General features: G+C 37.3%; 1 protein-coding gene across 1 annotated transcript in view; it reads right to left on the reverse strand.

The window, feature by feature from the left end:
- Dhc98D (Dynein heavy chain at 89D) overlaps nt 1-20403 on the reverse strand; it is a 1285966-nt gene that overhangs the window by 64963 nt on the left and 1200600 nt on the right. The window contains exons 62-63 of the mRNA XM_090406627.1: nt 6441-6655; nt 2046-2213 (exon numbers count right to left, since the gene is read on the reverse strand). Coding sequence (XP_090262753.1) covers nt 2046-2213; nt 6441-6655 — 383 coding nt within the window. The remainder of the gene's footprint in view (nt 1-2045; nt 2214-6440; nt 6656-20403) is intronic.

Raw genomic sequence — 20403 nt, forward strand, 5'->3', positions numbered from 1 at the left:
TCCATGACTTTTATTTCTCTTTCCCATGGTCTGACTACTGCTTCAGCTCTTCTGATCCAAACAGCTGCTCAAACTGAATAACAGAACTCATCCGCACAGGAATGAAGCTTTCATCCCTCATTCCACTCCAAACTCCCAGCCACCATCCAAGCCCTAGTTCTCAAAAAATGTGTAAAAGAAAAAACATCTGCTTACCACAAATGGCTCAAGACCAAAACTCCAGTCTGCCCACTCTGTCTACACTACAGCTTGCAACAGTTGTAAAAGAATCATCACCACATCCAAATCAGACTTTGAAAGGGCCAAATGCTGCAAACTTGCTTCCTGCCCAAATGGCAGTCACTCCTTCTTTGTCCCTTGCTAAGGCCATTGGGTGCAATTTTTGCTCACCCAGGTTTCCACCACTCTTACATCTAGATGGTACTATAGTTACCTCACTTAAAGACAAGACAAACTTACTGGCATCTCTTTCTCTTCCAATTCCTGAACTGAAGACCAGGACAAAGTTCTCCCAAGAACAGCTCCTTTCATGTCGCCCATAGTCTTCTGGCAAAAAGAAATCCAAAAAATCCTAAATAACCTGAACACAAACAAGGCATCCGGTCCTGATGATATCCCACTTATTGTGTTAAAAACACTGTCCCCAGAACTAACACCTATCCTATATCACCTCTTCAATCTATCCTACTCAACTGGTATCTACCCTACAACATGGAAACAAGTCCACATCCAACCCATCCCAAAGAAAGGTGATAAAAGTCAACCAATGAACTACCGTCCAAATCCTCTCACATTTGTTCTCTAAAGCTATGGAGAAGGTCATCAACAACCAACTCTTGAAGAACCACACCAACTAATCAGTGACCAGCAGTATGGATTCTGCCACTTGTGATCTACAGGTGATCTTCTTGCTTACACCACTCACTTCTGGACTCAGGCCATGAAGAAATTTGGAGAAACTCATGTGGTTGCCTTTGACATTTCAAAGGCATTTGATTGGGTTTGTCACAGTGACCTATTTAACAAACTGCCATCCTATGGTCTGCCTCACTCTGCAACTGGATCACCAACTTTCTCACTAGCTGCTCACTACATGTCATGGTGGATGGTTTACTCTCCTCAGATTTCCCCACCAATGCAGGAGTATTCCAGAGTTCTGTTCTTTCACCCATTCTCTTCCTCTTATGTATAAATGACTTCCTTTCTCAGCCTTCCAATCCTATTCATAGCTTTGCTGATGACAGTACATTCCCTTCCTCCTTTTCATTCAACAAACCCTGCAGCGCTCAAGTATTAGAATCCTCAAGATCTACCACAAACAGCAATCTGAACGCAGATCTCTTAGCTATATCTCAGTGAGACAAGGACAACCTTGTAAACTTCAGTGCCACCCAACTCAGTCCTGTCTGTCCTCTTGCAAGAAAGAGCTCACATACCTCCCCCTTATCTTCAGTAATACTGTGATATCCAAGCATGATCAGATTTCTCTTTTTGGTCTGACCTACACTCTAGATCTTTCCTGGCACAATCACTTTTCAACTATAGCTTCTGCAGCTGCCAAAGAACTTGGTGTACTGTTTTGCATCTTCACAGCTGCTAACTCTGTACAAAGCCCAAATTTGCACAGCCATGGATTATTGCTCCCATATTTGGGAAGGTGCACCAAAATTCTCTCTAAGATTGCTTGATTCTGTCAGGAATTCTGTACAAAATCATTAAAACAAGAGCCACTGCTAACCAACACTCTTTTACAGTCCATCTTGAAACTCACTAATTTCATTCCATCTTCTTCTGTCCTTTGGAACGTCTCTCCCACTCTTCTTTTCCCAAAGATACAATCCTCAGTGGTTCAAGCAGAATGTGAACAGAGAGCTTCTTTCTTCTATTCCTCTTGCCCACATATGGCACTAATGTTCAACAGGTCATGTGACCTTTCATTTGTGGATGACACATATATATATATATATATATATTAAAAAATATGCATATGCCTGTTATGACAGCAAAAACAGAAGTATTTCATTGGTGAAAAGTTGAATACATACCCATGATCTATACTGATGGTAGCGGCGTAGCAAATGATTGGTCCAATTCCCAAGTGCCTTGCATGTTTGAGGACATAATCGACGCCAACTATTTGGTAACTGGCCATTAAAAATGGAATTTGATACATTTTCAAGTGTAGCATCTAATCCAATTTCTCCAGCTAGAGCCTGAAAAGAATATTCGTACTGATGATGATACATTTTTTTAAACAATCACACACATATATATATATATATATATATATATTTTTTTTTTTTATTTTTATTTTATTTTTTATTTTTTTTAAAAGAATAAATGTTTATATATAGATAGATTTATAGGGAATAGACTAATGAATCTCAGGTATACTGCTCTTCACTACCATGGTTTTGATTAACTTTCATGAAGTGAAAGTTAATCAAAGTTTAAGTGAAGACAGTAATTATTATTATTATTATTATTATTATTAAACAAGACCTCATGGAGTCAAAGACTCATCTAGGAGGTCCTTTTATCTCACACACATCTCATCATACCGCGTTTTAAACACATTCAAACTCCTTGCAGACATCACACTCTCAGGCAAGGCATTCCAATCACTCACAACTCTGCACGAAAAAAACCTGCCTCTCACTCCCCTACTCACACCCTCTTTATACAGTTTCCAGGGATGACCTCTGGTTCTCCCCTGATCTCCCACTATTCTCTGTAGAACTTCTCCACCATTGATCCTATAACAACCCCTTACCAACTTGTAGGTCTCTATCATATCTCCCCTCTTCCTTCTCTCCACTAGACTGCAAATTACATCTTTTCAATCTTTCCTCATACTCGACATTCCAGAGGTCAGAAACTACCTTAGTCAGTAATGGTTACAAGAAAAAAAAATTATCAGAAGACTTACATACATACAATAATAACATGTTTATATATTATTACATGAAAATAGAAGTCTTCATACTTAAACTTGCATAGTCTGGTATGTATTGTGTTACCACAGACATTACATATATGCATCTTCACACGAAATGGAAAATTGAAGAATTGATGTAGTAACTCAGAGCAAATAATATTTCTGTACATTTCAGGAGTTTCCTTTATGCATTATTAAAGTTTCCTATCTAACATTGCTCCACCAAACATACGGAGAAGACAAGCCTCGATTAAAGAATTTAAGAAAGCAATGAGCAACCCTCTCCTGCCCCTACACCAGACTCTCATAAATCCACCAGGTCTTTGCCTAAAATCTAGAAAGCCTCTCTGGTCCATGGACGAACTCTCTTCAGCTATCCTGCCATCAACACTGACATGTGGAGAGAATTCTGGTCCAACAATCTCCCAACAAACAGCTTCCTGGTAGACGATCCCTGTGCTCTGTAGCCTGGATGTGCACTTCCTAGGAAGATTTGGTCATCAATCAACAGGATCAGAACTAACCAGGGCAGATGTGGCTACTCACTACATAAATGGGGACTGTAAGACCACTCTTATTGTGATTGTTCCCCAATGACTCAGACAATTACTCATATTGTGTACGACTGCCCAAGGCAGCAATTTCACGGTGGTGGCCTACAGGACATACACAAGGTGACAGATGAGGCCTTGGATTGGCTTTCCAGACTGGACATTGACCTGTAGTTGTAATTGTGCCTTTTATGTAATGAACTTTAAATGTTAAGTTTTTTCATCATTTGTTTCTGGACATTGTGATTGCACATTTCATGCCAGTTTCACAAAGCCATATGTGTAAATAAATAAATAAATAATTAAAACATCTGTGTAAGTAACAGACTGATTTGGAGGAAAATTGTAGATAAGACGTTAGTAATGATGTAAATTTTTCATGAAGTACTATCATATCCTGTACACCCCTTTAGGGTACATGTCAGGAATTTGATGATGTTGATGTTGTTGAAACATCTGTGTTTTGAATCTGAATTATCCCACATTATTCTATGTTTGTCTTATTTTCTGGATCTCTAAAGGTGAGAATATAGTAAGATAGTATGTCATGGTGTTAACAAACTGTTAGGTTTATGCACATGCTTTTACTAATATAAAAATTATTTAATTAATCTTAAATTTAAAAAAAAATCAATAAAAAAGTTATCAGAAATAACTTTCTGATAAATTTCAGTAAAGCTCTGTCTTTCAATTAGACAGAGTTGAAATACTGCAGAATGTGCTATTCTCTTTGTCTCTGATAACAATGATTAAACAATCTAGAAATGTTTCATAACAAATGTTGTGTTTAGCAGAGATGTTTCAATCAGATATTCTAATATTAAAACATGATAGAATTTGAGCATTAATCTCTTATAGATAAAAAGAAAAAAGGTAGGTGATTATAATTGTCTTAGATATCAACTTGGGGAAGTTCCATGGAGGGAGGAATTGGAAGGATGAGATATCATTAGTGCTTGGGAAATTGTGAAGGAATATTTGTTAGCAGCAATAGTAAGCTGTATTCCACAAGTGAAGAGGACACAATTTGGTGTAAAGTGGATGACAAACAATATCAAACAGGAACTGCAGGTGAAAAGAGGTTATGGAAGAGATATAAGGAGAGGAGTGGAGGGCAGATGCATGAAGAATATAATACTCAGGCCAGGAGAGTGACTAGTATGGTAAGAAAGGCAAAACTGGAATATGAGATGAGATTTGCCCAAAGATCCAAAGAAAATCCTAGGAAAATTTTTTAGCTATGTGGCCAGTAGGAGGAGAAATGATTGTGTAAGAATAACATTGTTGGATAAAAATGGGAATAGAGTGACTGATGCAGAGGACATAATGGAGTTGTTAAATGAACACTTTATTAAACAATTTTAGTTCAAAATTTCACCAACAGAGGGTGATCCTAGTGATTAAGAGTCAGAATGGCACCAAAAACATTTATTCATATGCAGGGAACCCATTAAATATTGCTACAGTAATTATTCAATGTGTCTGCTGGCACAAACAATTACATGCTGCAAACAGGTGAAAACACCATCTACAGAAGCATGGAGTATATGTGGGTGAATGCAATCAACTTCACAACGAATGGCATCTTTTAAATCCACTAAGGAAGATGGGCTGCTCAGGTACACTTGGGACTTTAAATAGTCCCACACCCAAAAATCTACTGGTGTAAAGTCCGGAGACTGAGGGGACCATGCAGAGTTATAGTTATGGCTGATGAATCGTTCATGACCAAATGTGCTAATGAGAAACTATTCATGGGAGATGCGATATGAGGTGGTGCCCTGTTCTGCATGAACATGACTGTACGAAGAATATTTTTCTCCTTGCAAGCATGGTACTACGCTTTTGCATTGCAGTTGAAAGTGGTACTGAGTATGTCTTCCACCCCCCCCCCCCGTTGCATATGACTCTTCAAAGAAAAAGGGACTGACACTGATGCAGTTAAACCATATTAAACAGTGAGTTGCGGTGAATGCAGAAGCTCCTGTGTGTGTAAGCATGTGGATTGTCTTGTGCCCAAATTCAACATATTAACTGTCCCATTCAATGCAAAAATGAGCTTCATCTCTCCAAAAGATGTTGTCTGGCCATTGTGGATCTTCTTCTGTGACTTTTGTCAAAGCCAACATTGCGAATACCTCCCTGTTAGTGAACTTGGTAACAGCTAGTGAAGGGATTGCAACTTGTACAATACAAGTTTAACACACCATGAAGGATGCAGAATATGGATGGTTTTGCAATGCCCAAGATTCTTGCAGCTTCCCATACACTGCTCATGCCTCTAGAGCGATCATTCGCGATACCTACCTCAGCCACTGGTACAGGCTTTGGATAACACTGGTCTGTCAGCCAGTGCAAGGGTGATCTGACAAACTTTCAGTTTCCTCAAAACTTCATGTTAGAGACTGTAGTCCAGCAGGAGTGATAGGATCTTTCTTCATTCTTTTCTGTGTTTGAAACTTTCGTAAAGCTTCCGTTGATGATTCCCCATTTATGTAAAACAACTTCACTAACAATGCATTATCCACCAATTCAGCATCAAACCTTTCTTTTCACACCAATGACTGGGAATTCTTACGCATTTATTATGAGCTGTCAGCTGTACACCATGCATTTTATAGGACTCTCATTTGCATGTATCTCACAAATGAGGCACACTCTATTGCTGAAAATTTGAACTAAAATTTTTTTCTCTGCCAAAATAATTATCAAAAATAGTAAACTTTTCTCTCCTCCTTGTAATTCACTTTCATGTAAACTGCACTTTAATATACCATTTTTTCCAATTTTTATGAATTATTAAAATATTTACAAATTTACGACACACACACACACACACACACACACACACACACACACACACACACACACACACACACACACACACACACACTTATTCTAAAATAATTTATAATAATGTGTTTTTATAGAAGTACCAGAAAATTCAGTACCTTTAAAAGAGTAGAAAGAGTGTGTTTTATATTCAACAGCAAATTGTTAAATCTGTCAAGTTCTTGCAACAAAACTATGGTTGTAGGAGAAATGGAAGTTCCATAACTTTTTCGAATTGCAACACTATCAAAAGGATCTGCTGGTAATTTTCTCAGTATGTCTTCTGTTATGTTACTTATAAATTCTTCTCGACTTATTCCTGTTCCGGTATCACCTAGAAGAATAATTTCTTTGTAAGGCATTTTTATTTCATCATTTTAAACAATAATTATATAACCTCTGAGCAGCATTTCTCAAGTTCTGAATGGTACATAGAAATGTGATTAGTTTCTACACTATAGTGCAGACCATGAAAATTTTAATATAGTGAAAATTTTATATCAATACTAAACCACTTTTCATTCTAAGCAATTAATTAAAATTTACTGATATATCTAGATTCATGGAAATACTGTAGAAATATTTTATTTGCATTGCATTGTTAACTTAACATCAAAGAAAGTTTATATACCCAACAAATTTACATTACTACTTATTAAAAAAAGGTAGAGAGAATCCTGATATTTGACTAGATTTGTGCAATATAATGAAAGTGCTAATGCTAACTTAATCAGAATACTGATATATATCCTTAGTTTATAAGAATGCAATTTTTTAAGTGCATCTAATTAAAGATCTTATTAAAGAAAGATTAATAATTAAATACTTATTAAAAGACTAAAACTTAAATAAAGTGCCTTTAAAAATATTTTAGATCCTAAATTATTTTTCAGTTCAACTTTATGACATAAATTATTATATGGAAACCTCAGTGGAATCAAGACTCATTGCAGGAGGTCCACAATAACCATTATTAACCATATTTACCATATCTCTCTCTTAAACCCATTCACAGACAAAACAATCATGACTATCTCTAAACCCATTTCACTCATTTAACTCTTCTAGCAAAAAATCTAGTCCTCATGCACATGTTAGCCATACTCTTACACAACTTCCAGTAGTAATCCCTTTTTACAATGTATTAAAAATTTCTTCTGCATCAATCCTATAACCCCTCCCCCAAAAAACCTTCAGTCTTCCCCCAATGCATATTATTATTACATAACACCTCCAGGGAGTCCAAAAACTCATTGAGGGAGGGCACCTACTCTACAAATCTTTGTCTTGACCACTCAATTTACCATCTACCACCCATCATCACTGCTAGTATTTTCACAGACAATCACAAACATCCATGCCCATGGCGGAATTTGAACTGCAGCCGTTTGGCTGGAGAGTGGATATGCTAACCACTTGGCCAACCAGGCTGGTTGCAACAGACCAGTAACCACTTTTTTCACTCACCTCTGAATCCACTCCACCACTTTCTCATCCCTAAGAAACCTAGATGACCAAATCTCTGCACCGTAGTCAAGAAGTGTGTCTATATATATCAAAGACTTACAAAGGAAATAACTCCCTTGGAGATGTAATACACAAGTACTCATCAGTGTCTGTATTCTTCAATGTCCAAGAGTATCCTTTGACTTATTTTGCTACTCTCACAATATGCCATCTGAATTTCAACTTTCTCTTTGAAATCACTCCCACATTACTAGTCTTGTCAATCTCTAGCAGTTTAGTTCATTTATATCAAATTAACATATAGTTTGCAATCCTTTCATCCCAGTGTGCATAACCTTACAACAGGGCATCTGAGAGAAATTTTATCAGGGGTACAGTTTCTTGTGGGCTCCTTCCTTTCTCCATTAGTCATTTTGTTTTTATCCATTATGGTTTTATGACATGAGCTGTGGCCTGAAAAGGATATGGAAGACTAGAGATGGTCGAGTGAAGTGCTCTATTAATTTTCTGCATTTAAGGCTTTATGCTGTTATACTCCCTCCATGATAAATATAAATAAAAGAAAAGAGGATCAGAGATAACAAGGCACATTTGATTTGAACATCTTTGCTACAATACAGATAAGGAGAAAGAATTAACATTGAAACATCTTTTTATGCTGCAATGCAGATCAGATCAGATCACCAGAAGACATAAGTATTAGTAAACAAAGCAGGGTAAAATAATGAAAGGGATATAAATCTTTTGATGTTTAACTGCCAGTAAGCGAAACTCTAAGAACTAGGACTAAGATCCATGCCGAAAAACTATCGGCAAATCCAAGTGTAAGTAACCACTTGGTAGTACAACACCAAGGCAACTTGTATCAAAGGTGGAGCAAGCTCCCTCACTATCCTTGATATTTTCTCATAATGTAAAAACACAGCCCCTAGGGGATGTAATACTGTAATTACATTATGAGGAGAGGTCACTACCCAGACCGGTTTCAACCTTTTTTGAGGTCTCATCAGTGAGTAGGTAGACCTGGAAGATAACAAGGTTTAACACGTTCGCTGCCAACTACAAGTATACTCGTAGTGGGTAAACCTGCTTCACAAGCCAGCTACGAGTATACTCGTATGACGCTTACCACCGGGAACGAGATTATTGTAGTGACCTTGAAGAAGTGAAAATGCTTGGCTTGTGGGGCTAGCATCAAAACTGTGTATTCTCATAGACCGTATATGCTCTGTACAAGCCAACTACGAGTATACTCGTAGTACGTTTACCTCTGGTAACGAGATTATCGTACTGACCTTGAAGAAGTAAAACTGCTCGGCGTAGGGGAACAGACCATGCCAAAGTAGCGTGGCAGCGAATGTGTTAAGTGAAAAGAACTTACATACCTTCACTATACGAATGCCTTAAAGGTGTGCCTGTATATTATAACATTCTATGTTATGTGCCTGTATATTATAATATAGAATAAAAGCCAAAAGGGTTTTATTCTATGTTATAATATACAGGCACACCTTTAAGGCATTTGTATAGTGAAGGTATGTAAGTTCTTTTCACTTAAACCTTGTTATCTTCCATGTCTACCTACTCACTGATGAGACCTCAAAAAAGGTTGAAACCGGTCTGGATAGTGACCTCTCCTCATAATGTAATTACAGTATTACATCCCCTAGGGGCTGTGTTTTTACATTATGAGAAAATATCAAGGAGCTTGCTACACCTTCGATACGAGTTGCCTTGGTGTTGTACTACCAAGTGGTTACTTACACTTGGATTTGCCGATAGTTTTTCGGTATGAAACTCATGGATCTTAGTCCTAGTTCTTAGAGTTTCGCTTACTGGCAGATAAACATCAAAGGATTTGTATTCCCTTCATTATTATTAAGGTTGCCAGAAAAATAGCCTTTTGGCTTTTATTCTATGTTATAATAAAGCAGGGTAAACTTACTATTTACTTTAATAAAGTTTTCATTGCCTTTTTTTGGGAAAAATTTGAATCATGGCATAAAAATTAATTGTTCTAGCAATTTCAATTGGAAAACACATAAGTTTGATTCTTGTCATGAGAGGAATCTTTGTATGGATTTTTTTTTTCCATTGAAGGTGAGTTAGCCTATCTCAAATGGAGATAGCAGGGTTTTTTCTCCTGGAAAGTTGGGTTTTTCATCCTGCATACAGACAAATCAGCCTTGAGAACACATGCAATTTACAAACAAAGAATACTAGTGGTAGTGGTGGGCAGTAGATGGCATTTGTGTAGGTGAAGATGATAGTGGTGGTTTGCTGTAGTTGGTGGAGACGAAGAGTTGTGGGGTGAGTGCCCTCCCTCAATGAGTCTTTGGACTCCTTGGAGGTGTCACATAATAATAATATCAAATCTAGTCTCTCAAGAAAAAATATTGAATAGGGTAGTCAATTCAGTAAGTAAAGGTGGGTGGGAGACTAAAGGGATGTTGCAGTTTCTATATACTAATGCAAGAAGTATCAGAAACAAGGAGGAGGAGTTTTTGGCACAGGTTAGTGAGACTTGGCTAATAGCAGATGATGTAGTTACAGGGATAGACTGTGAAGTGTTTAGTATTTTCAGAGAAGATAGAAAAGATAGCTCTTTCTTTTAAGGTTACACAGTGATCAGCATTCATATTTCTGAATTTAGGAAGACAAAACACACATGTTGAAATGATTATTTTACTTATTATTAATAAAATAACAATTTAACATTTCGATCCCTGTATTGAGGTCATCATCATTCAGAAGGATACATGTATATAGGGAACCAAGCTACATGCTCTTGCACTCTGTACAGGTAAATTAAATCTATGCTGTTAATTAATCTTTTTCTTAGCCTGACATCTAGCGATAATAAAATAAAATAAAATAAAAGTTGAGGGGAAAATATATATATATATATATATATATATATATATATGTAGAAAGTTTTTTAAGTTGGGTATATTATGTATTCAAGATACCAAGTAATTTTATATAAACTTGGTTTTTAATCCTATTTCCCAAGTAAGCAAACAGACAAGAAAGTGAAGTTTGCGCTTGCACGTAGTGCAAGTCCAAGACAACACTTAGTAATGCCAGTCGAGGCAACTCGTGGTAAAGATGGGTAAAGCTATGATCATAAATAAAAAACTACAATAAACTCTGCTAATGTCCTCATGTACTAAGATTTTTCTGGATTTGTACAGTTCCGATTGTTATACTATGATTTTCTTCAGGCCTTGTACAGTTCAAGTTACTATGGAATGTTAAGGAAAAAAAAAAAACACTTCACCAAGTATTCTTGTATTTGGATTTTTCTTTGGCTTGTTCTGGTTGCTATAAAGGTTGCAGATGGGTCCTCCACATTCTTGGAATGGTTAGGCCATCATTTTTGTTCAGATTTGGGTTATGTTTGAGCATTTCACATGCTTCTTTGAATTTCCTCTCGAACCAGGTTTTGGTGCGGTGTAATGACTTGGTATTTTTCCAATCAATTCTGTGGTATGTTTGGAGTGCGTGGTCAGAAAGGCTGGTTTTTCCAAAATGGAGGTATTTAATGTATCATTTGTATTCGTCCTTCCTAATTGGGATGGTTTGCCCTGTTTCCCCTATGTATGGTAGGTTACATGTGCATTGTATTTTGTATACCCCTGGGTGGGCTAGGTGTGGAAGAGGATCTTTGGAAGAACTGAATAGGTGTCTTAATTTTGTTGGGGGTTTAAAGGTGGTTTTGAGGTTGTATTTGTGTAGTGTTCTGTCTATTTTTTCGGAGATGCCTCTAACATAAGGTATGGCAATAGCATTCTTGAAATCTTTTTTGTTTTTACTAGTATCTATGTGGAGGATCTTGTGAATAGCTTTTTTACTGTATCCATTTTTTATAAATGTATAGTTGATGATCTTGTATTCCAGGTTTAGAGCTTGTTCATTTGAACAGATAGTTTGAGCTCTGTGTTTAAGGGTGCTTATGACACCTAATTTTTGTGTTGGGTGGTGATAAGAATTTTTGTGTATGTACTGGCCTGTGTGTGTGTGTGTAGGTTTGCGGTAGACTGAGAAGGAGAGACAGCCTGAGGGAAGATGTATGATGAGTGTATCTAGGAATGGAAGAGAGTTGTTTTTTTCTATTTCAATGGTGAATTGGATATGTTTGTGTTGTTTGTTCAGGTGGCTAAGGAATGTATTTAGTGCTTTGCGGCCGTGGGGCCAAATGGCGAAAATATCATCGACATATCTGAGCCAAATTTTGGGCTTTAGGCACGCTGACTCTAGAGCTTGTTGCTCAAAGTCTTCCATACAAAAGTTAGCAATTGGGGAGGAAAGTGGTGAGCCCATGGCTATACCCTCTTTTTGAAGGTAAAAATTGTTTTGCTACATGAAATATCCGGAGCAGAGTACGTGGGCAAAGAGGGCCGTGTTGGTTGTTGCTATAGGCCAGGGAGTTCCACAGATGATCTGGAAGACATGCCTCGTCAAATTAGTACAGGTTGATGGAGATATAGACTGGAAGGACGAAAGGTTACATGGCAGGAAGGAAATAGAATTTATATACCCAACTAAGAGATAATTACTTAAGGCAGCATGTGATGGAGGGGACTAGGAGTGGGATTGTATTGCACTTGGTCATAGGATCAGAAGAGCTATCCATAACCAAGGTGAACACATTGTCTCCAATTCGTGAAAGCGCCCATTCAGTCTTGACTTGATCATCATCATCACGAACCATGGGCTCACTGCCCATTGATGTCTGATGCCTGTTTCACTATCTTCTTCCACCTTTCTTTGTCCAGTGCACAGTGTCGCAGTTCATGTACACCCAATCCGCACCAGTCTTTTATATCATCTATCCATTCTCTGTATGCTCTACCTCTTCTGTTTAAACCATCCAAAATACCAAACATAAATGTCTTTATCTTCCGGTCCTCACTCATTCTACAGATGTGTCCAAATAATTGCAGCTTCCGTTTTATAATCTTCTGCATTAGATTCTGTTTTGGTTGCATCTTCTGATAGAGCTCTTCATTGGTGATTTTCTGTACCCATCCTATTCTTAGAATCTTCCTGACAAGTTCTTTCAAATGACAAAATTCTTTTTCTTGATTCCTTATTCATTACCCACGTTTCAGATCCATACAGTACACTGCTGAAGATGCATGTTTCCAATATTCTTAGTTTTGTTTGCAGAGTGATCATTTTACTTTTCCAGATGTTATCCATGGCCTTCAGATTTGTTCTTCCCTTTGCAATCCTGATCTTTATTTCTTTTTTACAGTCCAAGTCATATGTCAGTTTACTTCCCAAATATGTGAATTGTTCTACATTTTCTATATCAGTTCCATCCACTTGTATCTTTTGTTTCATGTTCTTCTCACCAAATACCATTGTCTTTGTTTTTTCAAAGTTCATAACAAGTCCAAATCTCTTCCCTTCCTCATTTAACAGTTTCAGTGTTTTTTGTAGTTCTCTTTCGTCTTCTTCAATAATAACAATGTTATCTGCAAATCTCAGATTGTTAATTCTCATTCCATGTACAGATATTCCTTTGGCATCTTCTTTCATTTTATCCATTGCTCTTTCTAAATATGCGATGAAAATGCTTGGTGATATTGGGTCTCCCTGTCTAGTACCTCTGATTGTTTTAAACCATTTCCCCAAATCATCACCTATTCTAACTGCTGCAACTGCATTCTGATAAACATCTTTTAATATAGCTATTAGTTTTTTATCAATTCCATTGGATTCCAGAACTGCTAATGTCACTTTCTGGTCAATACTGTCAAATGCTTTCTGAAAATCAACAAAGCAAGTATATATGTTTTTGTTTTTTCTCCTAGCTTTCTCTGCTATTAACCTCATTGTCAAAATCTGTTGAATTGTAGTTCTATCCTTCCTAAATCCTGCTCGCTCATCTGCAGGGTATGCTTCCAATTGTGTTCTCAATCTTTCTGTCAATATGATCATCATCACTTTACCAAGGTGACTTATCAAGGCAATTGTTCTATAATTTTTACATTCTAGCTTATTTCCTTTCTTGTATAATGTTACTAATATTGATTTCACCCACTCCTCTGGCATTTTCCCTTCTTTCCATACCATATTACATAGTTGGTGCATTTCTGTAACCATACTTTCACCACCATATTTAATCATTTCTCCAGTAATGTTATCGTTACCAGGACTCTTGTTGGGTTTTAGCCATCCAATTGCTTTTTCTACCTCTCCTCTTAAAATGTCCATATCATGCTAATTACCTGGTGGTGATATCTGCTTCATTTCTTCAGTCAGTTTCCCAATGCTATCTGAATATAGTTTTTCTTCATATAACTCACTACAGTATCTTGTCTGCCGCTGTACAATTTTTTCTTTATTCATCAATACTTTGCCTTTTTCATCTTTAATTGTGGTCTGTTTTGGTTGCCACTTTCTGTTAATGGTTCTGATCATTTTGTATACCTCCCTTGTTTTATGCTCTCCATAGTACTGTTCTATATTGTTGCATTGGGCTTCTAACCATTTCATCTTATCCATTCTGACTGCTTTTTTCACCTCATTACACTTTCTTCCATGTTGTTCTTCTATTTGTTCTGATGTATCCCTTCTTATCTTCAACATTCTTTTCTCCTGTACTAACTTCAGTGTTTCTTGTGTAATCCATTTCTTCTTGATCTTCCCCTCTTCTGGTACTGTTTCTTCAACTGCATCTTCTATCGCCTTCATTACTCTTTTCATTCTTAAATGCGAGTTTTTTTCTTTCTCCACACTTTTAAGTTTCTCTTCTAACACTGTTCTGTACCTTCTTCCTATTTCTGCTTCAGTTATTCGTGCTGTATCTCTTCTATTCTGATGTTGGGATTTATATTTCTTTTTTAATTTCATCTTGATGTTTGCAATCACTAAACTATGGTCCGAGTCTATATCTGCTCCTTGAAAAGTTCGACATTGCTGTACTGATGTCATCCATCTTCTTTTAATCATAATCATATCAATCATGACTTGGGAGATTGCAAAACATGAGAAATATTCCATCAAGAAGGGGAATATGTGGAACTACAAGGCAGGTGATTATGGCAAGCTTAGAAAGAAGCTTAAATCTGTGATGGCATAAAACACTGCAGGGTAAGGATGTTAGTAGCACATGGGATATATAATTAAGGGCCATCTAGAGGAAGCAATATTAAATTCTATACCTAAGGTAAGGAGGGTTAATCAGATAGGAGTTGATGAATGAGTAATATCATTAAGCACAAGCTGTAGAAGAAGAAAATGCTGTGGAGGATATATAAAGAGAAAGGTGACTAGTAAACTCATGAACAGTACAAGGCTCAGACAAGAAAGGCAAAATCCAGTTATGAGAAGAATCTAACCAAGCAGGCCAAAGGCAATCCCAAAGAGTTCTTCCATTATGTGGCAAGTAAGAGGAAGAATTACTGTGGAAAATTAACAACCTTAATGAGTGATGATGACTTACTGAGTGACCACTTTGCAAGTATATATCATCCTAGTGAGGTTACTGCTAACATATGTGACAGACACTGATGTGGGAACAGAAGTGGATGAATTAGAGGTTCTTAGGATATTGTAGAATCTCAATGTAAATACATCTGTTGGATTAAATGGGGTATCAGCTAGGGTTTTGCAAGAATGAGCAAGGGATCTAGCAATATATGACTAGGTTCTTTAATTTAAGTCTCAGCTCTGGTAGAGTTCCAAGGGAGTGGAAAGAGGAGAAAATAAGTCACTTGCATAAGAGAGGTTCTAAGACTGCAGTAGCAAATTATAGACCAAATGTACTAAAAAAATTGCTCAAGAAGAAAATTCAAGAATGGTAGATAAAAATATGACACTCTATCAGGGTTAACATGGCTTTGTGAAAGGTTGGTCATGCCTTAGTAATTTACTAACTTTTTATAATAGAGTAACAGATGAGTTGGATAAAGGAAATGGCTACGTGATGATTTTACTGGAGTTTGATAAGCCATTTGACAGAATACTGCATGGAACTCTGTTATGCAAATTAGAACAAATGGGGATGGACATAACATTGGTTAAGTGGATAAGACAGTGGCTGCTGGATAAGACAGTGTCATTCCATATATCACTCAAAAAGTGATATATGGAATGACAGAATCAAGGCAAAAAACAGGTGACTAGTGGTATGCTGCAAGTTTCGGTGTTGAGACCATTCCTGTTTAATTTGTACATAAGTGATACAGGAAATACAATGAAAGTAAATATTCATTTGTTTGCTGATGATGCGAAATTAGGTAGAGTAATAGGTAGTTAATCAAGACAATATGGAGAGCTTGCAGGATGATTTATATAGGCTGTCAGTATTATTATTATTATTATTATTATGGGTATCTCCATGGAGTCAGTAGACTCATCGTGGGAGACCCAAACTAACAAAACAATATCTGTCATATCTCTTCTTAAATTCATTTACAGACGAAGAGCTTACAACTAAGTCAGGCAATGAATTCCACTCATTCACCACCCTCCAGGCAAAAAACCTTGTTCTGACACCTTTGTTAACCACACTCTTCTTTAACTTCCAGGGATGACCTCTTGTTCTTCCATCACTATCACACAGCTGAAACATTTCCCCTGCATCAATCCTATAAAAACCTTTCAGTAATTTAAATGTTTATATCATATCCCCTCTTCTTCGCCTATCAACCAATCTCTGCAATCCACAAGCTCTCAATCTATCAATGTAGGGAGCATTTTTTACATCACTCACCAACTTAGTCCCTCTCCTCTGAACCCTCTCCACAACTTCCTCATCTCCAAGGAATCCAGGTGACCAGCCCTGAGCACAGTAATCCAAATGTGGAAGTATCAAAGATTTATAAAGGGGAATAATAACCTCTATCTCTGGATGTTAGTGTGTTCCTCAATAACCAGTAATCCTATGTGCAATCTTGGACACCTTAGCAATGTGTCCTCTGAATTTCATCTCCCTATCTACCAACACCCCTAACTCCCTAGCCTCATCAATCTCTTGGAGTACCTTTCCATAAATGTAGTACACAGCTAGGTAATCGTTTAATCCCAAAATGCATGACTTTACACTTTTCCACATTGAACTGACATCCATTATCTTTTGCCCATTTTACCAGCTTATTTAAATCATCCTGCAAACTTTCAACATCGGCTTGATTTTTTATTGCGCTCCCAACTTTGCATCATCAGCAAACAACTGAATATCTCCCTTTAAGCCATTTCCTATATCATTTATATACAAATTAAACAACAATGGCCCAAGCACAGAGCCCTGAGGCACACCACTGGTCACCTGCCTCATTCTGAACTCGGCTCCTCCATACACCACCTTATGGTATCTCTCCCTGAGCCATTCTCTTATCCACATCGCCAATTTTGAATCCATTCCCATCTGCTCCAATTTGCGTAACAGTGTTCTATGGGGAATACTGTCAAAAGCCTTAGCAAAATCCAGAAGTACCACTGTGTAGCCAGTTCCTTTGTCCAACTCAGATGTCATTCTATTATGAAAAGTTAATAGATTGCTAAGGCAGGATCTACCTTTAACAAAACCATGTTGGCCTCTATAGAGTATAGTATCTGATCCACCCATTCTTGAATTTTGTCTTTAACCAACTTTTCCAATACTTTTACCACTACTCCTGAGATGGTGATTGGTCTATAATTAACAACCGCAGTTTTAGAGCCACCCTTATGCAAAGGAACCACTTTGCCTAACTTCCACTCCTTAGGGGCCATACCAGAGTTCAAACTTAAATTAAATATCCAAGTAAGAGGGGTTGACAATTCATTTGCACATTCACGCAACACCCGAGCTGATATTCCACCTAAGCCTACAGCAGTGTTTGCATTTAAATTTTGCAATATATTAAATACCTCTGATTCTTTAGCTTCAATTCTCACATTAGTTATTGCTACAGTTATAGAGATATCCTCACTTGGGTGATAGACTTTTGAAAAGTGATCACTCAGTAACTCGACTATTACATCTGATTTTGTCACCTCAATACCATTAGCACCCACTAAAGTTATCCTTCCGAAGTCATTCTTCCTCTTACTTGCCACATAGTGGAAGAACTCTTTGGGATTACCCTTCATCTCTTTGGCTAAGGTCTTCTCATAATCTGATTTAGCTTTGCTTACTATGCTGGTAACCTTCCTAGCTTGAGCCTTATACTGCTCATGGGTGTACTGATCACCTTTCTCCTTGAAAATTCTCCATAACATTTTCTTTTTTTGCAGATCAAGCTTGATACTACTGCTCATCCATCTAACGCCTGCCTTGTTTGACCTCCTGACCATGGGGACACAATCTGATATTGCTTTCCTCAGATACCCGCTGATTTTATCCCATGCACTGCTAACATCTTTCCCCTGCAATATGTTCTGCCATGGGATGGCTGCAAGCTCACTCTGAAGCTTGTTATAATTGCCTAACCTGTAGTTCTGTATATACCCCTTCTTAAAAGAAAAATCCACAGATTTTGCAACCACCCAAGTCAATACCACATAATTGCTTTCACCAATTGGAGGTAACGAGGACACCTTACTTATGCATATAACCTCTGAACCAATAACCAGGTCCAACACTCTCACACCACGTGTCCCTTCAATAATGTGCTGTTTCAAGTAATTATCTCGTAGAAGATGTATGAACTCCATTTCCTTTTTGCTACGTGATATTTCTTCCTTCCAATTGATATTACCATAATTAAAATCCCCCATAATAATCACTAAACCTGCACTAATTTGCTGATGCATGAATTCAATGTCTCCCCCCTGTATCCCCCCCCCCCCCAGCCTATAGCAGCATCCAACTGTATATTTGGTTACACTGGTCACTATTTCGCACCAGACTGCCTCAAATGAACTCTCATTCACATGTCTATCATCTTGATATACTACTTTCTTTGGCTGCAACACATCAGCTATCATCAATAGTACTCCTCCCCCTGTTCTATCTTCTCTATCCTCCCTGAAAATACTGTACCCATCACATTCAATTCCAGTGACCATATCTTCTGCTGACAGCCAAGTTTCACTAATGCCTACAACTTTTGGTGAGATTGCACTGACTAATGCCAGAAATTCTTCTCTCTTATTTCAAATGCTTCTTGCATTGGTATACAAAAATTGCAGATTCCCTCTAGATCTTGTACTGGCTTTCGAACTGATATATATATAAGTCACTAAGTTCCGTAGTCCCATGCAGATTTTTATCCCCTCTCTTTTGCAATTTATTCTGCATATAAGGATCAATAAATATACAATCAGTGCTAAAGTATGGACAAAAGATAATGGGTATCAGTTTAATGTTGAGAAATGTGAAGTTATATAAATTTTGGAAAATATAGATTACAAGCTTTGTATCACATTGATGGTCCATAAGATTACTTGGCTATTGAAGAATACATTAGCATGTGGAGATAAGGAAATTATTCCTCTTTATAAGGCCTTGATCCTCCCACATCTGGATTACTGTGCTCAAGTGTGGTCCTCTGGGTTTCTTGGGGATGAGGAAGCAGCAAAGAGGATTCAGAGGTGAGTGGCCTATAGAATGTTCCCTATGAGGATAGATTGAGGGTGTGTGTGTGTGTGGATTGCAGAAATTTGTTAATAGGAGAAAAAGAGGGGTATGATATAAACCTTTAAGTTTTTTAAGGATTTTATAGGACTGATCCAGGGGAAATGTTTTAGCACGTCTAGAGGGACCGGAACAACGGGGACATTCCTGGAAGTTGAATAAAGGTGTGGTTAGTAAGGGTGTGAGGATTACATATTTTGCTTGGAGAGTTTGAATGAGTCGAATGGGTTTCCAGAGTCAGTGTGAGTGCTTTGTCTATTATAATAAATTTAGTTTAATCCTTTATCCCAGTGAGAGCATTATGGGAGATACTGGGATAGAAGTGTTGGTAGCTTGCCCCACCTTTGCTCTGAGTTGCCTGGTGTTGAACTACTTACCCAGGTAAGATAGTACAACACTATATTCAGTCCTGAAGATATTTTCAGGCGCAAACTTTGTTTGCTCTCACTGGGATAAAGGATTAAACTAAATTTATTATAGTCTTAACCTAGTGAAAAATAAACTTTCAACTGCTTTGTCTATTGTTGAGTTCAAGGGGAGGTATGATGAATTGTGTGGATAGATTGGGATGTGTTTTCGGACTCCATATAGGAGCTCATATAATAATAATAATAATATATTGCCTGGCCAAATCCCAAAGATGTTTCTGAGACATTGTAGACCTTAAATAATTCTTAATTAGCTTAAGTTTGTTAAATGACCTCTCTCCAGAAGCTACTGTTGCTGGAATTGTTAATAGTATTCTTAAGCTAACACAAACATTTGGAAACAGGTCACCAAGTCTGTACTCGGTTAACAAAGCCAACAGATGTAATGGCTTTAACTCCATTTTCAAAATTTGTTTTATGCACTGAGGGTAAGTGTGGCATTTCTTTTCCAAAATCATCATCATTAAGGTCAGTAAGATATTGCTCTGTTAAAGATAAATCTTTTCTCTCCGCATCACTTTCGGATATGATGAAATATTTCCACAAAAAATCAAATTTTTCTGCCAACTGTTTAACAACATTGAAGTGAACAGTTAATCCTGCTATAACATT

This window comes from Typopeltis vanoorti, chromosome 16 (assembly GCF_054136105.1).
Source record: "Typopeltis vanoorti isolate ZY-2024b chromosome 16, IOZ_Tvanoo_1.0, whole genome shotgun sequence".
NCBI lineage: Eukaryota > Metazoa > Arthropoda > Arachnida > Uropygi > Thelyphonidae > Typopeltis > Typopeltis vanoorti.